The 18223-nt window shown below is 41.9% G+C and overlaps 1 protein-coding gene across 1 annotated transcript in view; it reads right to left on the bottom strand.

Annotated features, from left to right (window-relative positions):
• The window catches only part of SEL1L (SEL1L adaptor subunit of SYVN1 ubiquitin ligase), an 83002-nt gene extending 65171 nt beyond the window's left edge, over positions 1–17831 (bottom strand). The window contains exons 1-3 of the mRNA XM_075926760.2: positions 17678–17831; positions 5259–5296; positions 1787–2012 (exon numbers count right to left, since the gene is read on the bottom strand). Coding sequence (XP_075782875.2) covers positions 1787–2012; positions 5259–5296; positions 17678–17750 — 337 coding nt within the window. The 5' untranslated portion in view covers positions 17751–17831. The remainder of the gene's footprint in view (positions 1–1786; positions 2013–5258; positions 5297–17677) is intronic.
• Between the last annotated feature and the right edge of the window lie 392 nt (positions 17832–18223).

Here is an 18223-nt window from a genome sequence, read left to right as displayed (position 1 = left end):
AAGGCCTGTCAATTTTTTCCATGACAAATAGGAAGTTTTAAAAGTTACTTTTTTGGTTTCTCCCTCTTTTAGTCATGTAGTCAAAAAGTCCCACTCCTATGTTAGTCAAAAAGCTGTGGAAGAACATTTATTTACTCTTAATTTACTTAGCATTATCCCCCTAACCTAGTTTCACAGAATACTATTCTAAAGTCTCTGACTTTAGAAAGGTATTTAAGTACTAGTGACATGGCATAGTAGTATGAGAAGAGGAAAAAACTAAATCAGCTTAGGCTGCACCTGCTGAGTCAATGTACTGTAAAACTGAAACTTTGGTAGAGAACTTCTCTATCTCAAAGCTGCATAAATAGACAAATGAGGTTTCATATGAACCAATAGCAATTAACAATTTCCCCTCCTCCACTTATCAGCTCACCTTCTTGAAACTCAACAGCTTTTTACAGGCCATGACTAGAATTTAAAGAATATAGGATTTGCCATATCAAATCAAACTACTGGTTTTCCATCAAGTCCGGTTCCTTGTCTCTAGCAGTGGAAAATACCGGATGCTTCAAAGGAAGGCAAATAAACACACCAAGCAAATCATGCAGTGCTCTTCTAGATGGTGACATTAGTTTACTACAACCTCGCTCTTACCTTACGGTATAGCTACGATATTAGTAGTCAAACATTAAGATAACCATATCCAATTTCCTTCTCCCACCCATCCTGTTTTTATTTTAAATGCAGGCATAATGGTTGTTTCTCCCACAGTATTTTCACTAACATTCAAAACAATGCAAGATGCTACACAATTCATACACTGTGATTGTGGCTCTATTTTACTCCTATAATAGCACTACGTTTGCATGAGAGGCAAGTATAAGATGAAGTGATTTATAAACTTATAAATATTAACATATCACATATGGGCTAACAAACGTATTTACTTAGGGGACAACCGAAGTAGCTGCACATAGTCTAGTCTGGGATTCACTTGTCTTGCTATAGTAGGGAATGGTCCAGGGGAGCAGTTTAAGCATTTTTATAGTTTCCTTAAATCCTCATATTTGAACAATGTGTAGACAAAACTTTTTCATGGCATTATGATGGAAAGATAAAAGCATCTTTATTAAAGAATATTTTAAATATAGAGAGGTAGGGTAAAAATATTTTAAATAAATAAAATAATAAAACTTCACCTTCAATTCAGGGACCTGGCTGATGAAGCATGATGCTTGAATCTGAAGACTAACAACAATTGCTCATACTACTAAAAATGTATTGTTTTTCACTTTATTAATGCCTTTCATCTTTGTAACATGTCATGCTCATCTACAGCAACATATGCAAGTGTTCAAAAAGAATGTACAACATTTTGTATTAGCAAGACTACCGATGTTTTATAGGAAGCTACCTTTTTTTTTTTAAAGCGCATAGTGCTGGTGGAGATTAGCAGATGTTATTGGAGATAATTCTCCAAAATTGCTGCTTCCTATCACCCCTCTAATCTGCATTTGTGAAAAGGTATATGAAAAGAATTGTTAGAGATAAGGTGGAAAACATTTTAAAAAGCATCTAAAGTAGAAGATCTAGATTTTCAGGATTATTTATTTTGAAATGATCAGCCAACATTATGATAGAGAAAATTAAGGCTGCAATAATCATTACATTCTTAACACCACTATTTAATTACACAATAGAGACAAATGAAGATTATTCCTGGATCCCACTAATCTCCCAAACTTTTCCAGATCCATTTTGCTTCTGTTGATTCATGAAACCGGCAGAATTCAAGCAAAGTTACCTGGTTTCTGTATTTCTACGTCTTCCAAATTCTTATTTAATAGGTTTGACATTTCAAGAGAGTTAAACTCCTCCAACACGCTCTCTTTCTCCTCTTCTTGGTTCCTAAAGCTCTCTTCATCTTCAGTATGAGAATCTGAGTCTTCGGACTCAAGAAAGATCTGACCTGCTACAACATGGGTTCCTGTGGAGTGGTCCCCCACCTTTTCTTCTGAAGGCAAGGAAGTCTAGAGAAGAAGAGAGCAGAATTTAGAAGACTAGTACTCTCACTGACTACAGGCTGGACCTTTCTAGTCCAGCACACCTGGGACCTAGCCAGAGCCAAACTAGAGATTTTGCTAGACCACAGGAGGTCAGTATTGTCTAGCAGCATTACCAATACTTCAATTGCTTGTTGGGCTCTTAGAAATTATTTAGCTCTAATTTACTCCTAAATGTCAGCAAAGAATGCCTAGAACCAGGACTGGTGGCTGTAAACAAAACTTATGGGACAGCAGGAAAATTTGTCACACCCATGATAAGTGGATATATGGCTACCTAAAATCATGATGGATCATGGATGCTGCCAGACCAGAGAGTGTCGGATTAGAGACATTCAACCTGTACTACTATTTAATTTTTACCCCCTTTTTAATTATGTCTACCAAGAAACTGAACTTGTTATGCAAATTCTGACTCCTGAGCTTAAAATAAATGTGTTGAATGATCCACTTCCCCTTTAATTCTTAAGAAAAACTCTTTCTACAATGGCAATATCTCAAACTCACACACAAAATTGGTTGCTCTTCATTCATTCCGACTGTGTGTATATCACTTCAGCTTGTCTGAAAAATGGAGTTTCATTTGTGCTGATTCAGAACAAATGACCTGTTTGAAGCTAAGGCACTTAATTAAAGTCTTGGAACTATAGCAGAAAAGGAGACTAGTTCCCTTTGTACTTAAGAGAAAAAAGTGACACAGGATAGTCAAATTTGGAGATATTGGACCCAGGTGTTTATTGGAGAGCTGACTTTATAAGGCTCTCTAAAGGGAAATCCTTTATCCTAATGTCAAACAGCTAAATAAACTGAAATTTCTCCTTAGAAGAGTAAAGTTTTTCCTATGTTTTTCTGTCTTCCACCACCAGTTCTTGACTCCATTTGAGGTATTCAATCTGAACTGTAATAGGCTTTTCTGTTACAAAGTTTTCAATTAAATGTAAGGGACATCAGTTGCCCTATCAATATTGTAATGTTAGCGCTCCCAACAAAGTTTCAAGTCTATCAACCTCTGACCATAAATCCTGATTCCTATCTCTGAAAATCTCCCAATTAGTAGAAAATTAGAATGCAAATTATCTACCATTTAGAGCAAAGAACAATAATTGAAGACTCATGTGGTTTAGCGCTAATATAGCCAAATAATGAAAAAAGAAAGACGTGGAGAAAAAAACCCCACCCTACCTGGTCTCCCTGCTGCAGTTACATCACCTGCCTCACTGGTATACTGTAAAGCTAGATTTGTGTTTATAAAAGCACTTTGATGAAAGATGCTACAAAAGTGCACTATTAAGAAAAAAGATCTTACCTCAGCACTAACCAGCTCACCAATGTTATTCCACATATACTATATTTGTAATGATTAATACTTAACACTTTAATAGAGCTAAATACTAAATTAAGTATTAATATTACTTAATCAAACCCTAAACACATGAAGTATAACAAATGTTCTTTTTTTCTTCTTCCAAAAAGAGGTGAGCTGAAGCTAAGAGACGTTAAGACACTCAACCAACATCATTGTGACGCATTTCATATTCTTTATGGAAATATGATTAAAGATATGAATATGCATAATTTGTGCGCAAGTATCATTCCTATATTTGAAATGAGAAATATGAAGTATAAACCTATTTTACTAAACAAGACATGGTAAGTGAAGGACAGTAAGTGTATGACTACACTAGCCCCCTAGTTTGAACTAGGGAGGCAAATGTAGGCATTCGAAGTTGCATATGAAGCCCGGGATTTAAATATCCCAGGCTTTATTTGCATCTTCCCGTCCGGGCGCCATTTTTAAATCCCCTTAGTCCGAGCTAACTGCCCGCGGCTACACGCGGCAGTCAAACGTTAACTCGAACTAAGTCCTTAGTTCATGGAATGAGGTGTTAACAGTTAACTCGAACTAAGGATTTAGTTCGAGTTAACGTTTGACAGCCACGTGTAGCCGCGGGCAGTTAGCTCAGACTAAGGGGATTTAAAAATGGCGCCCGGATGGGAAGATGCAAATAAAGCCGGGATATTTAAATCCCAGGCTTCATTTGCAACTTCCAATGCCTACATTAGCCTCCCTAGTTTGAACTAGGGGGCTAGTGTAGACATACCGTAAGGTTATTTCAGAAACTTGATGACTCATTTATGAGGATAATGATCTGTAAATAGATTTGTTTTCCCTATGAATAACAAATAAGAGGGGCTCAGAGATTCCACAAGGATATGTATTTAGGTCACCTGAGGCTGGGACACATGTTGGACATTGTTCTTTTCTACTGCAAGAGTGTAAACATTTAAACTGAATACAAAGGATTCCTGCCTTTTGCAAAATCTATATAAAGGTGGGATGCCAAACAATAAAGGATTCCCAGATTGTGGGGGAAAAAAAGACAGATTAGAACTACTGTTAGGGGTAAGGTATTGCATATAACAAGTTTCTTACTAGGCTTAGCAGCCATGTTTTATTTTGTTTAGTAACATACACTGCTCTGTCTGCTATCTCTTATGACTACTTAAAGCCTACTTGTTATATTTAATAAAATCACTTCTGTTTATTAATAAGCCCAGTGTAAATAATTGTTGGGAGGGGGAATAGATGTTCATATCCCCTTTCATTGATAAAGGGAGTGAACATTTTATGAGCTTGTACTTTATAAAAACTTCATACAGAGTAAGATGGATTTGTCTGGGGTTCTGGTCCTATTGGGGCTGTGCACCTGGATGCTGTGACAAGTCCCCTTGACTGAGCCTTTCCAGAACTGAGGTGATCTAAGTGTCTGCATTACTCTGAATAGGGCTATGACCCCAACTCTGTACCAATGCTGGAGGAGAGCAGAGGGTTTGACTCAGCAGGAATAGGTGGTGGTGCACCCCAAAGGACAGATAAGTGGCATCAGTGATATTTTCAACATATCACGTGACAGTCTCACAAGTATCTCTGTGACCACACTGATCACAGTCATACAGCAAGTTAATGGATGATTCTAAACAGATTCTATTGAGTTGTCATTTTCAGACTCTGGCTTTAGTTCAGGGGCTCTCAAACTTCACTGCACTGCAACCAACCTTCTGACAATACAGTTAATCCATGACCATTGGGGAAGAAGGTTGGAGCCCAAGCCCTGGCACCTGAGTTAGGGAGGGAAAAGGGACTGCAGCTTGGGCTTCAGATACAGAAGCTACAGATAAGAAGATGCCCTTAAGAAGAGACTTATTGCTTACCTTTGATTCTAAAGACTCATCCTGACTTCCTTCTTCGTCTGGAAAGAAATTTAAAAATTAGCTCAGAGATTATTTTAACATGTGTTATCATCTAAATAAAAAGCAATGAAATTTAGCTAGAACAAAACAATATTGCTTAGCATGATTCTTTTGAGATATACTAGAGTTCACTAATAAATATAAAAGGCATTAAAATAAGAATTGCTAGGAAGCATCAAGTTTTAAAATGCCAACCAGCGTGTTTAATTATAAAAAGGCATTGAACAGGAAAGGTATATCTAGCTAAAAAGGTGCTAACATATTTAAATATGGTTCTTGGTAGGAAGGTACATATATGGTTTATTGGTCAGAATACTCAAAGCCTCAGAATGATTTATTCACACAATTAGAACAATGTCAAGTTATCAGGTTAGATGAGGGGCTGGCCACTTGACCATTATGTTGCCATATAAGGATCCAACTTTGTTCTTTTCTTGCAGGCTGGAATTGTCAAAGCTTGTTCAGTCCTGGAAAATGAGGCCTTTATTAGATAAAGACAGCAAACGTACAAGGAACTCTAGAACACACAGGTCAGTTCCATAGCCTTGTTTGTTTGTGATCTCACATAGGAGGAAAATAGAATTGTTCTAAGGATCTATTTTTGGCAGACTCCTGTATTTCTCATTTTGATTTTCCCTATATCCTGTATAGTTGAGGCACTCAATCTACTGTAAACAACTTTTTTTCTTTTTGTTTGCACTCATCTTCTTGACCAAGAGTCTCGAGTTGTCACACATGATGCAGGACCTCTCCAAGTATGAGGAGACCTGAGCATTGTAGCATACCTAAACATAAAATATAATGTGCACAAGCAAAAGTATAAGACAACTCCCCAAAATACAGTAGTGTGTAAAGGAGCTCCTCACTTGCATGATGACATGCAACAAATACTTAGAAGGATGTAGTAAAAGTACACATCAGTTTAGGTAAGGAAGTGAAAAATCCAGTATCTGTTTTAAAACTGTAGGGGCAATTAAGAAACACAATTGTAATCAACAGTTGGAAATTAAGTAGGACACAAAGTTTTCACTTTCAAAAGTGGTATATTTTAGGTTATGTCTACTCTTAGTGAGCTTACAGAAGAGCAGCTGTACCACTGTACAGCTCCTGTAGCCACTCTATGCCAAGTAAAACGAACTCTCCCATTCACATAAGACTACCTTCACTACTGCCACTTATGTCAGCAAAACTTATGTTGCTCAGGGGTGTGTTTTTTCAGACACCGGAGTAACAATAGGTTTTGATGACCAAAGGGGTAGCATAGACATGGCCTCAGTGTTATAAATACCAACTTGCAGGTTAGCAACCAGAAATCCTATTCCATTTTACATTTTAATCCTGACTTTGATAAGTGATTTGCCCAAGGCCATACAGGTTATCTGCATTTTAAAGCTTTGGAATACAAGAGATCCTCACAGTTTGCAGAATCGTTATTTACTATTCCGCATATTTGCAGATCTCCTGTCCCAGCCTGGGAGCAGCGTGGCTCCTGGCCCCTTGCAGTGAGTTCAGGGGCTGCAGCTCCAGTACTTGAGAATTTTGTCATTCGCTGTACATTCATGAATGAATCTACCACGAATGCAAAGGGTTTCCTATAAACTAAAATAGGATGGTTAAGTTACAGTAAAATGGAATTAATTGGTTTCAAAGTATTCTGAACATGTCAACAACACTATTTAATGCTTTAAAAGTATAAGGATATTTTTAATGGTCATGACTGATTAGGACATCAGCTTTAGGTGTCATCTGCAGATTCATTACAATCATAAAATATCAACTAATACACTTCTAAAAGAAAGATTTTCAAATCGTACTGATATCCACTCTCAGCTAATTTGCATGATATATTTTAGCAAACTATACATATTCATAGATTCCACAGTGAAAAGGGTCCACTGTAGCTATACAGTCTGGCCTACTGCACAACACAGGCCACAGAACTTCCCCCAACAATTCCTAGAATTCTATCTTGACAGAGTACAATTAACAATTGGAACAACTTACAAAGGGTTTTGGTAAATCCTCTATCTCCTGACAATTTTTCAGTCCTCTCCCCACTCCACCCCCCAGAAAAATCACACTTTATTTCCAGTCTAAATTTGTCTAGTTTCAACATCCAGCCAGTGGATCATGTTATCTTTCTCTGCTGAAGTGAAGAGCCCATTACTAAATATTTGTTCCCCATGTAGGTAATTGTAGATTGTAATCAAGTCACTTCTTAACTAGGGATGTACGAGTGTAAGCATTTAAACTGTTTACCGATAAGCATATTGGTTTCTGTTACAGTTACACGTTGGCTCCTGACCTGGCTCCCAGGGAGCCAGCTTCTGCCCTGAGCTGAGGGCTCTGTATCTGAGCCTGCAGTGCGGGGCAGCAGCTGCTGGTGCACGTAAACCAGCTCTCGGCACATGATGGCTCTGACTGCCAGCCCTGCTCTCGGGGAGCCAACTGTCACCCTACACTGTGGGCTCAGCAGTATACAGCTTATATTGCAGAGCCCGCAGCACAGCCAGCTCCTTGAAAGTGGGGCCAACAGCTGGGATCTGGTGAGTGTTAGGAGCAGGCTTCTGGCCCCCACCCAATGCTGCTGGATCTGTATCAGAGCCCTCAATGCCAGGCAGCAGCTGGCTCCCCAAAAGCAGGGCTGGCATAAGCTGACTCCCAGGCTACGTCTACACTGGCCCCATAAAACAGAATAGTCATGCAAAGCAGGTAAGTCAGAATAGGGAAATCCGCGGGGGATTTAAATATCCCCCGCGGATTTAAATAAACATGTCCGCCGCTTTTTTTCCGGCTTGGGGAAAAGCTGGAAAAAAGCATCTAGACTGGCGCGATCCTCCGGAATAAAGCCCTTTTCCGGAGGATCTCTTATTCCTACTGACTTCCCTATACTGACTTACCTGCTTTGCATGACTATTCCGTTTTATGGGGCCAGTGTAGACGTAACCCCAGTGTGCAACAGTTACTGACACTGTTCCTTGGGAGCCAGCTGTGCTGCAGGCTCTGCAGTATAACCTTTATACTGCAGAGTCCTCAGCATGTAAATGTGTAATCGCTAAGATTTTTAATGGTTACACAGTTACATCATTGACTGTTTGTTTACATCCCTATTCTTAACCTTGCCTTAATTAATCTAAATAGATGGAGTTTCTGGAGTCTATCCCTATAAGGCATGTTTTATAATCCTTTAGCTATTCTAGTGGATCTTCTCCAAAATCTCTCCAATTTATCAACATCCTTCTTGAATTGTGGGCACCAGATCAGGACACAGTATTGCAATAGCAACTGTATCAGTGCCAAATGATATTCCTACGAGACTCCCCTGTTTATGCATCCTAGGATTGCATTAGCTCTTTTGGCCAGGGCATCAAAGCACCATAGCACTGGGAGCTCATATTCAGGTGATTCTCCACCACACCCCTCAGATCTTTTTCAGAATCACTTGTTCCTGGGACAGAGTTCCCATCCTGTAAATATGACATACCGTCTTTGTTCCTAGAAGTATACACTTAGCTTTACACTTAACAGTAAAACATGCTGTTCACTTGTGCCTAATTTACCATGCAAACCAGATCACTCAATCAATGTCCTGTCCTTTTTATTATTTACCACTCTCCTCATTTGTGTCTCATCCGCAAACTTGATCAGCGATGATTTTATGTTTTCTTCCCGGTCAGTGATAAAAATTTTAAATAGTGAATGGAGGCCAAGAATTGATCTTTGCGGGATCCCATGGGAAGTACATTTTCTTGATGATAATTCCTCATTTACAGTTTCTTTGGGGACCTATCAGTTAGTCAGTTTTTAATCCCTTTAATATATGCCATGTTAATTTTATACTGTTTAGTCCTCCCTCCTCCCCAGTTGCTTCTGTATCAGAGGCAGCGAGGGGATGGGGAAGCAGGTGCCGGTGCGGAGGGGGACCTGGCTTAAAAGCTTCATGGTGCCACCTGTCCCCCTTCCTCTATCAGAGGCAGCGGAGGGTGGGGGGAGATGGCAAGAGCTGCTGACGCGAAGCAGCCCCTGTCCTCAGAGGTCCCAACTCCTCGCTGGAACCCCCCACAGAGAGAAGCTGCTGCCAGCTAGGCAGGCAGCCCAACTGAGTCCCGGCTTGCATCAGGTGCAGGACCAAACCCTGCTGCGGCTCTGCAATTTAAAAGGCAGTGGGAGGCAAGCAGCCTGTCCCCCCCTTCCCCAGCTCCTACTATGTTTTAAACTGCAGAGCCACAGAGGGATTTGGTCCCACACCTGACCAGAGCTGTGACTAAGCTGGACTGCCTATCAACTAATCAAGTATTCAATAAAAATTATATCGACTACTCAATTATTTAAATACCCACCTCTTAACATCCCTGATCAAGTCAAACACCATACTAACATTAACACTTGAAAGACTCTAAGGTGCTGCAGGACCAAACACAAAATATAGATAGTATCATGAGCTTTTGTAGTCACAACCCACTTCTTCAGATGAATGGAGCAAAGGGAAGTTAACATTGTTACTTTTATCAACCAAACTCATAATCTCAAAAAATATCAGTTTGACAAGATCTATTTTCCATAAATCTACGTTGATTAATTACCTTACCATCCTTTAGTTCTTTGATTAAATCAAGTAACTTTATTAATTGTATGCAAAGTCAGACAAAGCCAAGTCACATTCAGAATAAATATCAACACCCTATTAGACTGTTGGTATTTTGTTTTGTATGTGACTTAGCCTAAACCAGGACTCAATTTGTTATGTTTTTGTCTCTCAAACAAAACAAAGGAACGGTTTCATTGCTGTTGCATCACATAGTGTCTTTTGGAAGAAACCAGATCTACATTAACAGGCTGCGGGTATAACATAATTAACAGGCTGTTACACAGATATTCTTTCCAAACAAGATTGCTAAAAAGATTTAAAAAAAACAAAACAAAACTGCAATTTGTTTAGTTGTACTTAGCACTTAAATGATTTTTCAGTTAATTTAGGTAGACTACTTGCAGTGATACTGGATAATGTGAACAGAAAAGGGATTATTTATAGTCCTACAATTCTTGGACACAGAACTGCTAAACAGTACACAGACATTACAATGATAACTAAAAGCACACCTACTTTGAGAGCTAATTAGGTATGAACTTTTGGAGGTGTTAATCAGGAGTTAGTGGTAGGTCACTGACGATAATAACAGGGAATTATTAACTGAGCCTTATCCATTGAACAGAATCCCAGGCATTATAACGTTTATGCACCTGCCAAACTGATTAGAGCTAATTGTTTATTTGCTTTCCTAAATGCAAACCCAAGCTCAGAAAAAGTGGATTACTTACCATTTGCTGGATCTGTTAGCAAGATTGCCTGATGCTAGTTCTAAAAGGGGTGATTAAAAATTAATCCTATATTTTTCAAGCAAATTGGAGAGAGTGAAGATTATTACAGTAGACTTCCGATAATCTGGCACCTTTGGGACCTAGGTGGTGCCAGATTATCAGATATGCCCGAGTATCGGGAGGTACTCCGGAGAGGGGCTGTGATGGGTTTGCTGGAACCTGCACTGCGTCCGGGGGGATGGGTGGAAAACGGCACGGCTAGGGGCGAACCCTCCGCCCCGTTTTGCAGGAAGGCAGGGGAAGCCCCGTGCCGCCGCTAAGAGTTTCCGGGAAGGGAACGGTCTCCCCACCCCCCAGACTGCAGTAGTTATCGCTAAGCAGGGGGATGAGAGGTGGCGCTGTGGGACCAACCCGGCAGCACCTCAGCTACTCTGCTCCGCCACTTCCCTAAATCCGCCGGTGCCGCTGCTGAAACTGACAAGCGGCAGAGCAGAGCAGCTGGGGTGCTGCCAGGTTGGTCCCGCAGAGCCGCCCCTCACCCCCCTGCAGTGTGGGGGGTGGGGAGACTGCTCCCTTTCCGGAAACTCTCAGCAGCGCCGCAGGGCTTCCCCCGCTTCCTGCAAAACGGCGGAGGGTTCGCTCCTCACCGCGCCATTCACCGCCAACAGCTCCAATTGTCCAGCTGGCCGGAGCACTCCCAGGTGCCGGTTGGTGCCAGACTATCAGGAGTGCTGGACCACTGGATGCTGGACAATTGGAGTTTTACTGTATAAGGTAACAAGCTGACAATACAAGACAAACAGAACAATGCAATTTTTTTTCATCAGCCCTGAACCTTCTTGTACTCCAAATGCAATTCTACTTACTTAAGTATGAGGCACTTCATGAGGATTAATTATTTGATGCTGTTTGTGCTTAAAACAATTCAACCCAACCTATTAATGATGAAGAAAGAGGGCTGACAGTAAAACATTCTTCAATAGAAGAAGCTCCGTGAACAAGTGCTGGGTAAGAAATGTTTAGTAATTTTGGGGAGGAACCAGCAATTAGGGAAAAAATGTGCAGTGGGGCCAGTCCTAAACCACTTGTAGAGGTCAGACAGAAAATGGACAACTCAAGTGTCAATGTGCAAAGATATGGAACCTTGGTCCCCTTGAGTCGCCAACCCCCACAACCCCGTGCTGCTGCCTCTGAATCAGAGGCAGCAACACAAGGGCAGGGGAGAGCTGGTATACACAGGCAGCCAGCTTCAAAGCCAGATCTCAGCATGTACTGGCTCCTGCCGAGCCAACTGCTCTCCCACCCCTGCCTCTGCCACAAAAGCAGCAGGGGCCGGGGGGAACAGAAGCTGGTTCTTGTGGGGAGCCATCTTTTAAGCTGGCTCTCCATGACCACTGCCTCCCACCACCTCCACCCTCATGAAATGTTCAGCAGATACACATTTACACTAAAACACATTTTAACAGCTCTAGTGTGGATCAGTCAGCAACAGTGGACAAATTCTGCTAGGTTTTTTTTTGGGGGGGGGGAGGGGTAATTGAAGGCTATATTCTATTCCAAAGCGTAAACACTTATTTAAGGGGGAAAAAGAGGATAAACAAACATGAAACATCAGAAAAGGGTCTTTTCTGACATGGATAATATTCTTTAGACTATGCCAAATTTAGACACAAAATGAACTTTAGGGAAGAGACACCTAAGTTAAGTTCATACAGTTATGCTTATTACAGCTAATCACAACTAAGGCATGCAGTGGCTAAGAAACTGCCACTTATGTTGCTGCCTCAACAAGATCAGTTTCAAGTTGTCTTACTCAGTTACTTGTCTCACCACCGTACTCCACTCTATTGCACTGAAAAGCCTGCAGTCAGTCAGTATTAGTTCTCTCGTAGCAACATGCAAGATTCCTTCAAACTCCTTTCCAACTGCTGGCTGACCTCTTCCAAAGCTGCCTCCCCAATATGCATGTGAAACGTTAACCGATTAGCATCACCCTTAAAGGTACTGGTTAACTGGTGGGGGCAGGGGAAGCTCCTATCCATGGCAAACCCTGGCACGCTGCAGGCAGGGGCTGCTCCAGCCAGACTCCCATAAGTCCATGGCTTTAAACCTTCATAATTAAAAATCAGATTTCCTTTATCCCTGCTTAACCCATCTAAGTGTTCTCACCAAAGGACTGTTAACATATTACACAGAAAGAACGTGATTAAAAACAAATGGCAACACTTTTGTTTTGAAAACCAAAACCAAACCAACCAGGTCTGTATGTTGTGGTCTATCTACAGAAACATATCTCTATACTCTGCAATTTCAGCATTTGTACCTTTCACAGACTTTTTGGGAAGCCACTTATGAAGCCAAAATAATGAAGCATCCAGTCTGGTCTTAGTATTGCCACAATCCGGGAACTAATTTGTTGCAGGAAAATCAGTAATACCCTGTGATGATTTCTTACTCATTGAGACAAGAAATAAACTAACACATCACACAAGCTATATTCTGCAAACATCCCTAGAAGAAACCATTGTAAATGAAGGTACGTCTAGACTGCTAGGATCTATCGGAAAAATGCACTTTGCATATGTTTTTCCGATACTTTTTTCAGAAGAGGCTTTTCCGACATTTGGCCTATCTAGACTGGGCCAAATTTTGGGGAAAAAAACCCTCTTTTGAAAGCCCCCTTCTTCCCTTATGTGGTGGAATTTTTTTGGGATACCTCTGGTATCCTGAAACGCCCCCTGCCATCTAGCCGTATCTTAAGAGAGGGTAAGATTTGGAAGAGGCTTTTTTAGAACCCCACTAAATAATCGTTTAGATATCTCCATAGCTAAAGCAGAATAAACAACAACAAGCTTCAGAGCTGCTGAATTATCCAGTAGCAGGGTTAGACTCCAACAGCACCAAAGACTGCAAACTCTACTAACAAGTAGTGTATAAACAACCTCAACCAAAACAGCAGATGTAATCCTTACCACATCTTTCAGTTATTTTCCTCAACCTACCAGCATCTCATCAATTTTACCTGGACTGAGCTTCATCCAGAGAGCCCACATCTAAATCACAATTTCTACCAAACATTCACATCTGATTTTATGAACAAACTAACACATTTGCCAGGCATTGCTTGGGTCCTAAAGGAGGAGCTCAGGGCAGGGGGTGCAGGAATCAGAGACCTGGGCAGGGGAAGGGGTTCTGGGCAGGGGAATTGGAGTGGTGGTGTGTGTGTCCCCAATGTAGGACCAAAGGCCAGCCCCTAAGATTCATTCCTGGGTTGGTTGCTCTTCCCCCTCCTCTCCCTGATAGAGAGCGAGAACGAAGTGCATATCTCATCTGCCCCCTGCTCCCCAGCCAGAGTGAGAAATGCACTTTCCTCTCACTTCCTGATGAAGGGAAACAGCCAGCAATGTCCCTGTACGAATGGGGGAGGGAGAATTTCAGTCCCCTCCAACCTCTCAAAAGGGTGTCTGGGGTGTCCATCCGCTTTCACCTGCTTCTATCTCTTTTCTGTATGGTTTTATGGGAACTAATCCCAATCCAGACATATCCCATTTTCCTGGGACAACCAAACCCTTACGTTGATTCAAGTTAGGATAAGAGGAACCTGTATACTGAATCTGGTGATCCTAGCTCTTACCATTTAGAAGGAGTTCTTGAACAGACAGACAAATTCTCTCAAATACATAGTAAATGGTGAGGCTTTGAGGGCTAACACTTTTCTTGGCTTAACATCAAGCATGAAAATAGAGATGTTAATGGGTAACCAGTAGGCATCACCCTTAATGGGAGATACTTATTGGTTAACAGTTAACCAGTACTTGGGGAGCAGCAACATGAGGCTAGAAGCAGCTGGGCTGGAACAGTCCCTGCCTGCTCCTGTTTAATTAGTTAACTGGTTAAACTTAAAGTTTCACTGGTTAAGATTAACATGCTTTTCCATCCCTACGTGAAAGTCTCCAATAAATTATGAGGAGTCCTATGACACTTAAAAGAATAACAAATTATTTGGGCATATGCTTTCATGGGTCAAAGCCACATGAAAAGCGAGGACGCCTCATTTTTATAGATATAGACGAACATGGCAACCCTTCTGAGCCTTATCCAATAAATTACTGATTTGAGCAAGATTTCAAACTAGGTTTGTAAGTCTTGATTACAAGGACAAAGACAGCACTTGATAATTTATGTACCCAAATGGAAACCTTACAAAAACCTCTTAAATTCAGACAATTAAATTGTAGGTTCACATATTTGAGTTTGAGGTTTCATTCAATCCTATAATTTAGGATTAGTTTCTAGAAATTATGGGATAGTATTCAGAAATTCAAATATTAACTAGGGAGACCTACTCCAAATAAAAAGCAACTGAGTTAGTATTCAAGACCAAGCCTCTACGCTCATACCAGATACTGACAAAGAATGTTTAACAGGCCCATTAGCAAGAATTTCTGTGTGTGCGTGTGCATGTGCGCAAGCTCCGGGAGTGGCTGGTGGCTGCTCCTCCCCCATGGCCCAGCTCCACCCTGTCCTTACTCCTGGGGAAGGAAGGAAGGAAATCAGCCCCCGCCTTCCCCTGGCCGGAGCACAGGGAAGGGAGGCTTGGGCAATGCACCTCCTCTGCCTTTTCCAGACTACTGGAATGGGCCCCATGGTGAACAATGAAGAACTTGGGGGGGGGAAGAGGCGGGAGGGTGCATTTGCACCCTTTGCGCCCCTCCCCGCCATACAGTCCTGTTTAAGGTATTAATCTGTTTATTATTGCAGAGCACCAGACAACCCAATAAAAATCAATCATAAACCAGAACAAGTTCACAAAATAACATTCTAAAGCAAGTGTTAAGATCTGGCAAAAATCATTGTGGCACATTAAAAGCTATATCTAGATCATTCCCATGTTTAGCCATAAAAACCCTTTACCAGTACATATTATCTATATATTTCATTACAGATGTTTGTACTTAACTTAAGCATCTGAAAATGAAAATTTGGTGACAGCTTCATTCTCTGCAAAACGTAATACACAGATGAATGTGTGTTACCAGGCCCCTAATATCTCTGTGAGAAACCCTTATTTAGCTTTTGTTTATTATTATCCTTACTTATTTGTGGTCTACTTTTTCAGCTCCATATATAAGACTATTATTAGGGGTTCCGCAAAATTCTTTCGAGTTTAAAAGGGTTCCGTGGCCACAGAGGATATGAGTTGCTACAGTCCTTAGCTACAGAAGCTTGGCTCTTGCTTGTCTCTGGAGGGTCCAGATAAATTCCCAGTATTTCAGCCAAGATGGCAACCAACATGCACACACAGTGTCATGTGTACTGAATGTACCCTATTGCTGAGGATATTCATAGCACTGTCAATATACTCATACTTTTGTATTAAAAAACTTGCATACTAGGTTCAAAGTTTAACTACTAGGCCATTACACACATAGAGAACACAGCACTGTCAAAAAAGTGCATGCTGCATATCAACCATGCCATATGCACGTAAATATCCTGTATGTACAATTGACCAATTCATATGTGGCAGGATGAGAACAGTTTTCATTTTTAATTTCTTTATAAGCACTCTAAGAAGTGGTAGATCACAAGTGTATTAGGTAAGTTGGGTTATGTTATATTTTTGCCTTCACAGAGCTAGATGTTTCTTTATTACACTTTGGGAAACATGCAGGTGGCCACTTATGTTATCTACAAAAGCTGTGGCAACAGTATTTGAGATCCAAGTTGTCCTTGAACAAAAGACAACCTTAATTTTTAACTCTCTAACTGGTAGCACATGCAAAAAGACCAAAAGTCTAGGACTTGTTTTCCTAAAATCTACCAGACTATGAGGTTATCTTCTTGAGTGACATTTTCTAAGATCACAATCTTACAAAAAGTCTCTGTGGGGATCATTTTTCCAAAAAAAAAGTTCAGGGTAAGCTATCTCTAGCTATATGACAGGACAGTGGTACAGCTGTACTGTGGGCATAATTAAAACACTCCTATGTTAGAAGGAGGTCATCTCCTGTGAACATAGTGCTGTCCAAACCAGTGTTTTTGTCATTTGCTGTGTGTCTGTTTTCATATCTCTCACCAAAGTTTTACCGACAGAAGTATTATTGTAGACATATCTTTGTAGCCAGCAAATATCCTTTCAAACATCAATCTGTAAAAATATGGAATGTTTGTATGAACTGGAGATTGAGAAAGAAATGTGAAGGTGGGAAAAATGAAACACTGTAATTAATAAGTATTTGAACTGACAACTAAACACTGTGGATGTATTATGCACATTTCCAATGCTCTAGAGACATTTTATTAACTGAAAAAACTCCACTTACTGCTTACACAATAAAAACAAATATAAACTAGGGACAGAGGTATTTTTATTAAAAAGTACGATATCTAACATTTGGATTACATGGTGTTTATAAAGGTTAGCACTCAGTGTGTACAATACTTAACCGCACTTACCTAACATGCTTAAAAATTTAAAAATATCACTTTTTTCCTACTCTACATAAGATCTAACAGTTTTGGGGCAGCTGAAGTAGTAAGAATGCGATTTTTCGATCCTTCCCAAAACCTAACAACCATCACTAGGTCAGCCCCCTTGCTTCACTCCCCCCCCCCCACTCCAACACACTCTCTCCTCAGCTGATCACTCCATCACCCCGCTGTCATCCATCCCTACCATCCTGACACCCCTCCCCAACTAACCCCACCCCGTCACCACCCTTCCTCCCCGCGCCGAATCCCACCATCACATCCTCATCTAACACAACGCACTCACCGCCGGATCCGCCACCCCGGTGCCCCCCACTATCCCGACGCGCCCTCTCGCTTCCTCTCACCGCGCCCAGGCCCGTGTTGCTGAGCCACGAGTGCCCCGAAACCTCACGCTGTCCTGCCACGCCAGTGCCCCCACCCCGCGCCCCAAGGCCGGCACCCCGCGCTGCCGAGCGGCAGGAGCAGCTACCTCACGCGCAGGGAGGCGCGAGCGAAGCGAGCCCCTGAGCCCACCCGGGGAAAGGACCTGGGGGTACGGTGGGGATCTTGGGGCCCCAAGTACTGACCAGCGGTGGCCAGGCCCCAGCTCAGGAGGGCCGCGGAGCAGAGCAGCAACCACAGCCGCTTCCGCAGGGCCATCGCTGGGCTGCTGTGAAGCGACACCGCCGCTGAGGAGCTCCAAGTCCGGCTTCCCCACCCCGCCCATCTGCCTCGCTGGGGCCAATCACCGCACCCCACCTCTAAGACAACAACCAATTGCTGTGGGCCGTTTACAGTGCGGGCGGCCCATTGGACGATTGCTTCTCCGACATGGCCCACACGGATTGGCTGAGCACATTATTTACTGACGGGTACCCTCTCCAGGCCAACCGAATCTCAGGAAGGAAGACCCCCGACAGCGCCAAACCTGGACGATCGAGTGTCCGGCCTACAACACCCAGAATGCATTACGCCCTATCACCACCATACTTGCAAGGCATTGAGAAGAGTGCGCCAGGAGGGGGCACGGACTACATTACCCATAATGCCCACAAAGGCGCAGTTTCCGGTGCATAGCCTACTTTCTGGCCGGCTCCATTCGTCCCCGTTAGGGGGTGGGTGTTGTTTACGCT

This window comes from Pelodiscus sinensis, chromosome 5, assembly GCF_052426305.1.
Source record: "Pelodiscus sinensis isolate ZL-2025 chromosome 5, ASM5242630v1, whole genome shotgun sequence".
Taxonomy (NCBI): Eukaryota; Metazoa; Chordata; order Testudines; family Trionychidae; genus Pelodiscus; species Pelodiscus sinensis.
The sequence above is the reverse complement of the archived record's forward strand: the minus strand, read 5'-3'. Positions and strand labels throughout refer to the sequence as shown.